This window comes from Alexandromys fortis, unplaced genomic scaffold (genome assembly GCF_014885135.2).
Source record: "Alexandromys fortis isolate MF-2015 unplaced genomic scaffold, M_Fortis_MF-2015_v1.1 scaffold_14, whole genome shotgun sequence".
NCBI classification, from domain to species: domain Eukaryota; kingdom Metazoa; phylum Chordata; class Mammalia; order Rodentia; family Cricetidae; genus Alexandromys; species Alexandromys fortis.
This window is the reverse complement of record NW_026067910.1, coordinates 6,952,911-6,964,063: the sequence shown is the minus strand read 5'-3', so window position 1 is coordinate 6,964,063 and position 11,153 is coordinate 6,952,911. Positions and strand designations below refer to the sequence as shown.

Genomic DNA, 11,153 nt, shown 5'->3' with positions numbered 1-11,153 from the left:
ATATCCAACAAATTAAACTCAACGTGCACTGTGTCTGGAGAGTTGCGAGGAGAGAAACCATCTTACCTGGACACTGGTCAGGGTCGTGTACTGGTAAGCCTTGACCACCAGGTAATTAGCTTCCAGGTCTATGAGTCCCAGGATCATGTACTTCCACCATCTTCGTCGTAAAATTGCCAAGAGGTTTTCTTCTCCTGTGGTAAAAAGTTAAAAAAAAAGTTAAAAAAATAAGTTCTTGACATATTACATATTTAGAATTCTAACATGCTGTTGTATTATATACCCATATGTGCATTTTTATCAGAAATTTACCCAATATTTAGTGGCTTAATCTATTAAAGACTCACATACTTTACTTAGGAAATTGTCTTCATGGTCATTTTTGGGTCTTCAAATTAGTTTCTACACCAGGGTGAGACTGAGTAGGTCATTGCTCACTATGGCATATTGACTCTGTGTGTGTGTATGTGTGTGTGTGTGTGTGTGTGTGTGTATGAAAGAATAGCTGTGCCATGAGAAAAGTGAAAGGAAAAATGTTCAAGAAAGGGTACATTGCACAAAAAACTCAGGACATTACAAATAATGCTGCTGTGAACATAGTTGAGCACGTGTCCTTATGGTATGCTTGAGGATCCTTTGAATATACACCCAAAAGTGGTATTGCTGGGTCTTGGGGTAGGTTGTTTCCTAATTTTCTAAGAAATTGCGATACTAATTTTCAGAGCAAAAGTACTAGTTTGCACTCCCACCAGGAATGGAGGAGTGTTCCCTTTCTTTACCCCACATTCTTTCTAGCATAAGCTGTCATCAGTGTTTTTGATCTTGGCCATTCTGACAGGTGAAGATAAAATTTCAGAGATGTTTTGATTTGCATTTCTCTGATGGCTAAGGATATTGAGCATTTCCTTAAGTGTCTTTCAGCCATTTTAGAGTCCTCTGTTGAGAGTTCTCTGTTGAATTCTGTACCCCACTTTTTATTGGATTATTTGTTCTTTTGATGATCAATTTCTTGAGTTCTTTGTATATTTTGGAGATCAGCCCCTCTGTCTGAATTAGGGTTGGTGAAGATCTTTTCCATTCTGTAGGCTGCCATTTTTCTTGTTGACCATGTCCTTTGCTTTACAGAAACTTTTCAGCTTTTGGAGGTCCCATTTATTAATTATTGCTCTCAGTGTCTGTGCTACTGGGGTTATATTTAGGAAATAGTCTCCTGTGCCAATGCGTTCAAGTGTACTTCTCACTTTCTCTTCTGTGAGGTTTAGTGTGGTTGGTTTTATGTTGAGGTCTTTGATTCATTTGGACTTGAGTTTTGTGTATGACAAAAAATATGGATCTATTTTCATTCTTCTACATGTTGATATCCAGTTATGCAAGCACCATTTGCTGAATACGTTTTTTTTCCATTTTATATCTTTTGCTTCATAATCAAAAATCAGGTGTTTGTAGGTGTGTTGATTGATATCCAGGTCTCCAATTAACTTCTATTGGTCCTCCTGTCTATTTTTATGCCAATACCCGACTGTTTTCAGTACTATATCTCTGTAGTAGAGTTTGAAGTCAGGGATTGTTATGTCTCCACAAGTTTCTTTATTGTACAGGATTGTTTGGGCTACCCTTTGTTTTTGTGCTTTTTCATATGAAGTTGAGTATTGCCAGAACCTGGAAACAACCAAAATGCCCCTCAATCAAAGAATGGATAAAGAAAATGTGGTACATTTATACAATGGAGTACTACAGAGCAGATAAAATAATAACATCTGAAATTTGCAGGCAAGTGAATGGATCTAGAAAACATCATATTAAGTGGGGTAACCCAGACCCAGAAAGACAAATATTTTATATACTCACTTATAAGTGGCTTTTAGACATAAAGCGAAGAAAAACAAGCCTATAGTCCACAACCCTAGAGAACCTAGACAACAAAGGACCCTGAGAGAGTCATGCATGGATCTAATCTACATGGAAAGTAGGAAAAGACACGATCTCCTGAGTAAATTGGATGTATGGAGATCATGGGAGAGGGCAGAAGGGGAAGGGGGAGCGTGAGAGAGGAGTGGAGAAAAATAGATAGCTCAATAAAAACAATAAAAAAGAAAAAAGAAAAGGGGAAACTGTAATCAGAATATGTCGTATAATAAAAGTCTATTTTCAATAAAAGAGAACTTTATTAAAAACACAAAACTCAGACCATCCTAAATTTCAAGACTGTGTTAGAACAGACCAAAAGAAAAGCATCCCATTAGAAGCAGTTTGTATGTGGAGTAAGACTTTAAGATGGCATCCAAAAGAGTCTTCTGCTTGAATGTCCACGTCTAATCTAGATCTGCGTGAAGGATGTGTAGAGAGAAAGCTTCAGGTTGGAAAAAAATCACCACCTGACCCTTCTTTCAGTTTTGCCAACAATTTCATCATCTTGTCTGACATTCATAGAACCTGGACAGACTTTAGATATCTTCAATCTTATTGTCATATGTATTTCAAGCTGAAATAAATATTATTTCTAAAAATGACCCAATGATAATTACATACAAATATTTGTGGCCAGCTTGTGAAGTCTTCACAGACAACATTGAATATATAGACATTCTGATTGAATAGTGATATATATATATATATATATATATATATATGACTCAGTATTGTTTGACAAATTATTCTAATACATAGATATTTAAAACAAAGTATGTTTATTGTGTTCTAGTTTCAAAGAATCTGAGTGCAGCTTAACTGAATGATTATGATTCAAGACTTTGTTCCCCTACCCACACAACCCCCAGCAACCAGGTAGGAGCAACCTCTCTCACCAAATATCCCTCACCCCAGCCTCTGAACCAGTGACCACAAGCACAATGGGCCCCAATTGTACCTGGACCAACAGGTGAGTGTCTGAGATCCCAGCTGGAGAGCCCTGCTCTTTAAACCCTGACCCCCATTCTTCCCACAAGCATGGCAACACCACTGACCAGGTAGCAGCACTCTCTCTTGCCAATCATCCTCCACCTCTGCACCAAGGACCACAGACCCCACTGGCCCCAACTGTACCTGAAGAAACAGCACCAAAGACAACTGAGGCCACAGGCCCCAAATACATCAGGAGGAAGAGTGACCACCTGAACTACAGGCCCCACCCATACTGATTGGAGGAAAAGATGGGTAGATGGTCATGTAAGAATGCATTCAACAACATAAAGAATAATATGGCGCCACCAGAAACTAGTGGTCCTACATCAGTAAGACCTGAACAGTCCAACATAGAAAGAAAGCAGAAGAAAATGACCTTAAAAACAACTTTATGAAGACAATGAAGGCTCTTAAAGAAGAAATGAAAAATTCCCGTAACGAAACAGAGGAAAGATTTAAGAGTTCAGTAAGTTCCAGGCAGACTGCCAGCCAAGGACTCAGTCTCATCTGAAGGATTGATGAGAAGGGGGTCTTTGGCTATTGGAAGCTCTTTGACCGTTACCAGAGGAAACTGAATGTGGAACCAGCCCAAGAGAGGAAAGTGTGTCATAGCCAACAAAGCTGAAAGGAGTTGGAGATCTGAAGAGCACTTTGACATGGGACGCGGAAACACAGAGTTTGAATTTGTCCTGCTGGCTTTTGGTCTTGCTTTGATTCAGTATTTCTTCACTATGCTCCCTTCCCTTCATTTTGGAATAGTAATGTATATCCTGTGCCACTGTGTGTTGGGAGCAGGTAATTTGTTTAGTATTTTTATGGGGGTTACAGTAAAGAAATTGCCTTGAGTCTCAGAAGAGACATTGAACATTGAAACAGTCTTAGATTATGGGGACTTTTGAATTGAACTAAATGCACTTGGCATTATGATAGAACTGCAAACCTAGAGGGACTGAGAATGAAATGTGGTGGTTTTAATGAGATGGACATGCCAGCTGATGAGCTATGAGGGAAGGATTAGGGGATGTGGTTTTGTTATGGGAGATGAGTAACTAGTTATGGGCGTTGAGGTTTCAAAAATCCATACCAGGCTCTGTGTTTCTCTTTCTTTCTGCTGTTGCAAGTGGGTTAGGATGTAAAGCTCTCAGGTGCTACTTCAGCACCATGCTGCCTACATGATGCCACACTTCCTGTCATGACAATAATGGATGAAACCTCTGTTAGAGTTATTCTTGGCTGTCAACTTGACTATGTCTGGAATTAACTAAAACCTGAATGGGCAAGCATAACTATGAGGCATTTTTCATTATTAAATCATTTGAAGTGGAGAGACCTAATCTGGATTTTTGAGGCAGGAAAATAAACGTTTTGTCCAGTTCTTTCGAGGTAGGAAGGTCCGTCTTAAATCTAGACCAAACCTTCTGCCACCAGCCTATATAATGGAATAAAGGAAACTTGCTCTCCTTACCAGCTTGCTCTCACCCTCCCTGCCAAGTGCAACTATAAAGTCATGGGTCACTGTCACTGGCATTAAAGCCTATTTCTTTGGGATTCCAGCATTTACTGAAGACCTGCTAAGATACCCAGCCATATGGACTGAAAAACTACTGGACTCTTGGATTGCCCATTCAAAGGCAGCCAGTGTTAGATTAGCTAAACCACAGACTATAAGCCATTCTAATAAAAAATCTAAAACTAAAAGCAATCCTCCAATCAATACTTTCTTTTATAAGAGTCGCCTTGGTCATGGCGTCTCTTCAGAGCAATAGAAACCCCAAATAAGCACTGTTCCCTAGTGTCCCCAAAAAATACCAATATACACTTCTTTTTTTAAAAATTATTTTTATCAAGTTATATATTTTCTCCACTCCCTCTCCTTTCTCTCTCCCCTTCTACCCTCTCCCCTCCCCTTCTACCTTCTCCCATGATCCCCATGCTCCCAATTTACTCAGGAGATCTTGTCTTTTCCTACTTCCCATGTAAGATTAGATCCATGTATGTCTCTCTTAGGATCCTCTTTGTTTTCTAGGTTCTCTGGGATTGTGAATTATAGGATGTTTTATCTTTATGTCTAAAAGCCACTTATGAGTGAGTAGATATGATATTTGTCTTTCTGGGTTGGGTTACCTCACTGAATATGATGTTTTCTACATTTATCCATTTGCCTGCAAATTTCAAGATGTCATTATTTTTTTCTGCTGTGTAGTACTCCATTGTGTAAATATATATACCATGTTTTCCTTATCCATTATTTGGTCAGGGGCATTTAGGTTGTTTCCTAGTTCTGGCTATGACAAACAATGCTGCTATGAACATAGGTGAGCACATGCCCTTGTGGTATGCTTGAGAATTTTTTGGGTATATACCCAAAAGTGGTATTGCTGGGTCTTGATGAAGGTTGCTTCCTAATTTTCTGAGTAATCATCATACTGATACCCAAATGGGCTGTACCAGCTTGCAATTCCACCAGCAATGCAGGAGTATTCCCTTTATCCCACATCCTCTCCAACAGAAATTATCATCAGTGATTTTGACCTTGGCCATTCTTACAGGTGTAAGATGGAATCTCAGTTGTTTTGATTTGCATTTCTCTGATGGCTAAGGATGCTGAGCATTTCCTTTAAGTGTCTTTCAGCCATTTGAGATTCATGTGTTGAGAGTTCTTTGTTTAGGTCTATACCCCATTTTTCACTGGATTATTTGTTCTTTTGATGACCAATTTCTTGAGTTCTTCGTATATTTTGGAAATCATTCCTCTGTCCAATGTGGGGTTGGTTAAGATCTTTTCCCATTCTGTAGGCTGCCATTTTGTCCTGCTTACTGTGTCCTTTGCTTTACAGAAGCTTCTTAGTTTCATATGATATGATAGTTTACATAAGTAACACCAAAAATTGTACCAAGGAATTTCTACAACTCAAAAACACCTTAAGTAATGTAGCCAGATACAAGATTATCTAAAAAAAAAAAACCAGTAGCCCTCCTTTACACAGATGATAAATGGGCTGAGAAAGAAATCAGAGAAATATCACCCTTCATAATAGCCATACATAACATAAAATATCTTGGAGTAACTTTAACCAAACAAGTTGAAAACCTGTATGACAAGAACTTTAAATCCTTGAAGAAAGAAATTGAAGAAGACACCAGAAAACGGAAAGATTTCCCATGCTCTTGGGTAGATCCAATTAACATAGTTAAATAGCAATCTTACCAAAAGCAATTTACAGATTCAATATAATACCCAACAAAATTCTTCACAGATCTCTAAAGAACAATACTAAACTCCATATGAAAAGGCAACAAAGAAACAAACAGGATAGCCAAAACAATCCTGTGCAATAAAAGAACTTCTGGAGGCATCACAATACCTGATTTCAAACTCCACTACAGAGTTATAGTACTGAAAACAGCCTGGTATTGGCATAAAACCAGACAGGAAGACCAGTGGAACTGATTCAAAGACCTGGCTATCAATCCACATATCTATGAACACGTAATTTTTGACAAAGGAGCAAAAAAATATAAAAAGAGATAAAGCATATTCAACAATTGGTGCTGGAATAACTGGATATCAACATGTAGAAGAATGAAAATAGATCCAATAGATCCATATCCATCATCATGCACAAAACTCAAGTCGAAATGGATCCAAGATCTCAATATAAAACCAACCACACTGAAACTCATAGAAGTGAAAGTGATAAGTACACTTGAATGCATTGGCACAGGAGACCACTTCCTAAATATAACTTCAGCAGCACAGACACTGAGAGAAATATTTAAAAAAAAATGGGACCTCCTGAAACATCATACACTTCTCCCAGGACTGCTGCCACTCTTACTTCTGCTCCTTGGGCTTGGGCTCTGTGATGTGCTCTGTGAGGAAACGTGCTTCTGCCACTTGCATTGCTTACCTGTTTCTTACCTTTATTACTCATTAAGTTATTCACAATTAGAACAAACTGGCATTGTCTTGGTCTTTAACTCCAGGATCCAAAAGTCCATGACAAGTAGTCAGTAAATAATATATAAATAAAGTTTATATTTAGTCATCTCAGAAAGGTGAATTAACACTGAAATTGAGTTAGCTAAAATACATCCACTACATTCTGACTCCTACCACAGAGAGAGCTTTCTAGTTGAAACTATGACATTGACAAAGCTAGTTTGTTGAGTATTTGACACATAATACATGGGATAGAGGCCATAAAATTGTTAATGGTGTATTTAACCTCAAAGCAGCCATTCTAAAGTCACAGGTCATTGTCCCTGCTATTTTACATGATGAAGGATTGCCAAATGAGAGTCTACAAGCCACATCTCAAAACACATTGCTGGGATACTAGGTTAGAGCGATGTGACTTGGCTCACTAACCAAGAACATATCCAAAATCATCATTATATGGGCTCAGACAAAGGATAGGTTGCCTTGCTGGTCTGCTGATAACAACTTCAAGGAACTACACACCATGGAATGTTTCCACGGTGTTTCATTTGATGACTCTGTAAACACTCAACGGACATGATTAGCAGAGTTATTCAGGATGGATACTACTTCTTATCCAGGAAGGAGACTATTTTGTTTAAAAGGGAGTACCTGACTCACACTGCAGTACAGTAGATAATTAAAGCTTTAAAGTAATGACAATATATTTTTGGAATCCCTGTGCTAAAGGTCCCTCTGAATCTCATGAAAGAGAGAAATCCCTGGGAATATAATACCTGTATAGTTGATGAATGTGAATGCTTTGAAATTACCTCTAGATTTTATTTTTATTAACTGTAAAGGGTAATAAAACCTATGAACAATAAATAGAATCTTTGGGATTGCAGTTTGGTATTTAAGTATAGTCTATTTTCTAATGTTTCACTATCTGTATGGTTAGATACAAATAAAAACACTGAATAAGAAAGTGTTAATGTACTCTCCATCTTGATTTAATAAATTTTAACATTTTGTAATGTTTGCTTCAGGTCTTTTTTGAGAAATTATTGTAGAAGAAATTGAAGTCCACCTTCTACTCCTGCCAGATTCTATTTCTGAACAGTGATTGTATGGGACGTTCCTGAAAACTGCCAAGATTCTGGATATTTTAAGAGGGTTCCCCACACCAAATTTTAAAACTAATGCCAGATGGGAGGGTCATCTTCAAAACACTACAGCTTTCTAATTGTTTGATTAGTTTAAATTTAGGAAGTTAGCTGAGGAGGAGATAGTGTCAAGGCTGTGTTTGTAAGCCTTTTCAGTAGTAGCTTGTCTTCCAACAGAACGAAATATTATCCACCCCTATGCAAAATCTTGAATGCATACCAGATGCATCCCCATATAACAAGGTCCTATAAACCCCCAGACTTGGATTAAAAGTACACATTCACACACACACACACACACACACACACACACACACCCCTCCTTGTGAAACAATAAAAGTGTTTCTCTGAAGAAAAAGTTTCAAAATTCTGTGGTTATCCCTCAAGTTGCTGTCATCGTGAAGACACCACTTCCAGTCTGAACGTTGCTCACTAGCGAACATCTTTAATGGTAGGTCTGCTGGGGAAAAGTGGGTGGTAGATGCTTTGATTTGAAATTATGGAGAGCAATCATAATGAAACTCTGTATTAATATAAATCTCTCAATTTTCCCGGGGCGAGCCTGCTGAGAGGAAAATGTATTTGTCCTCTTTAATGACAAGACTATTTCCCTTTACTTCATCCCATTTCATGAAAAGTGCCCCGATTTGCCTTCTGGAACTATCCTGTAATTGACTCCGATGCCTCACGACATTAGGCAGATGAATCTGTCAGTTTTGTGAATTTAGTTTTGAACAAAGAGCTATGTAGCAGCTAATGACACACGATGTAAGGGGAAGAGGCCAAAGCAGGCTTGCCTCTGGATGCCTGCCACTTGCTGAGGAGATTCAAAAGACAACATGACAGAAGGTGCCAGCCTGAGCTCTTGAGGGCTGACCTTGAGCTCTGACATGAGAGCAGCTGTCATGGCGGACACATAAGTTAGCCCTAACATGGGAAATTAAAAGGCTAAAGTATCAGTGGGCCAGATGCCTAGGAAATCAGGAAGCTGGCTGGCATGCTCTCAGTACCCAGCCTCTTATCTCCGATCTCACATGCCAAGGAGATACCCACCAAGGCTACTTTTGTTAGCCGTCACTTGTTTTCCACTGACTCCGACTGTCAGGTAGTCTGCCAGCAGCACCGCACTTTTCTTGCTTCTATTTGCCTGACACTTTAAAGTCTAGGTTAAAAGCTTGGAGTCAGAGACCTCTGTGAAAACACTGCCTGCCACTTACCAGGCAGAGTCACCTTGAAACACGGTGCTCATTTATAAAACGAAGCAAATACCACTTACTTGAAAATGTTTCCGAAAGGATTAAGTAGGAAATGCACATAGAGCTAGCTTTGAGTTAATACTGGGGAGGCGATAGCTTTGTTATTAACAGTGCCGTGAGGAAAATATTTTCAGATCAGAAAATTGGATTTAGAAGAAGTTGGGTATTTTTTCCAAGGTCTGTTCTGATATTTTTTTATTATAAAGTATTTACTACTCTAGAAATGGTACATTGTCTACATGAAAAATTTAATAAAACAAGTCAGAAGTGTTTCATATTATTTTTTCCTGAAATTAACTTTAGATAAAAGAAAAGGCATTTTTGAGCAATGTAATAATAGAGTATCCTCTCTCTCTCTCTCTCTCTCTCTCTCTCTCTCTCTCTCTCTGTCTCTCTCTCTTGTGTGTATTTCCAACTGAAAATATTGAAGAGTGTATTTATAGAACTCAATTTTCCCCATTATATCAACCTATTGTCAGTAAATATCATAGCATCCAGATTAACATCTTCAAATACAGTTTTCACTAAAAGAAACAATAACCTTTGGAGAAACGGCTGAATATAGACATGGGTGAGGAAATGTAATACATGAGCCGAGTCTAGAATATCTTGTCACACAGAGGAAAAGGGAGCATTCTAAATCTAGAGTTTTATCAAAAGGATTCTGGGGCCAACTGGAAGAAGCTTTCCAATGGAAATAACCAGGTTGGCAAAAATGCATGAAATTTGATAAATTCATGAGTTTTGATGAGTTAAAAAAAACACCAGAAACCACTGCAACCTCCACCTGAGAGATATAGAAAGCACCAACAAAAATAAGACCTGGTTGTTATTGGGAAAAGTTGGTTAAATCAAGTCAGGATTCTGAAAATTGGGAGACAGAGTAAAACAATCAAATCCTATCCCCTCTTTTCTCCAGAATTATGTGTGAGCTCCACCAAGGAGTAACTAAACAGCAAGTGAGAAATTGTGTTATAATTTATTTTTAAAAAATGGTGCAAAGAGAAGTCATGCCATGCAACAGGGCTCATATGACTGGTTTATTGGAAGAGGAAGGAGAAGGGACAAAAAGGGGGACAGAGAAAGGGGTACAGAAGGGGGCAGAGACAGGGAGCAGAGAGAGAGAGGGGTCGGGGACAAGGGTGATGGAAGAGAGAGAGACAGAGATAGAGAGACTGGGAGTAGGCAAGGCCCACCTTTTATAAGGGAATGAACCAAATGCGCACAGGGGATGCTCTTAATGGCTGCAATTGAGGCTGTATCCCGTCAGGACCCCAAGGGCGGGCCGAACAAATGCCTGAATAATAACAGATTGTCTTTATGATAATATTCTACCTTACTCATAACAAATGAGTAAGAAGTAAGATGGGTAGAATGTCATAGTTTGGTATTTCCTTTATGAGTAAGTGGGGATAAGCCTTGGCCTTAGCAGTTGAGAGAAACAACCAAACTCTGTGTCTCTTGTTTCTTGACAAGAACAAAACACCACCTATACCCTGCTGTACACGTCTTTAAATCTGAACAACTATCTGCACTCAGGCACCACTTCAGGAGACAGGGTTAGAGAAACATGTTAAAGCACACAAAGAAGATCCAATCGGCAAAATCCAGACATTTCCTAGCCTTTCTACTTTATGTTTGCATTTTAACTGAAAGCATGTTAGAAATTTAGGGTACTGCTGGGTGGTGGTGACACACACCCTTAATCCCAGCACTTGGGTGGCAGAAGAAGGTGGATCTCTGTGAGTTTGAGGCCAGCTTGGTCTACAGAGTGAGTTCCAGGACAGCTAGGACTACAAAAAGAAACCCTGCCTCAAAAAACATAGATGATAGATAGATAGATAGATAGATAGATAGATAGATAGATAGATAGATAGATAGATAGATAATAGATAGATAGATGATAGA

General features: G+C 38.7%; 1 protein-coding gene across 1 annotated transcript in view; it reads right to left on the bottom strand.

The window, feature by feature from the left end:
- Positions 1 to 11,153, bottom strand: part of Slc35f1 (solute carrier family 35 member F1) — a 425,287-nt gene that overhangs the window by 89,461 nt on the left and 324,673 nt on the right. Inside the window, exon 3 of the mRNA XM_050138201.1 lies at positions 67 to 194. Within this exon, the coding sequence (XP_049994158.1) occupies positions 67 to 194 (128 nt within the window). The remainder of the gene's footprint in view (positions 1 to 66; positions 195 to 11,153) is intronic.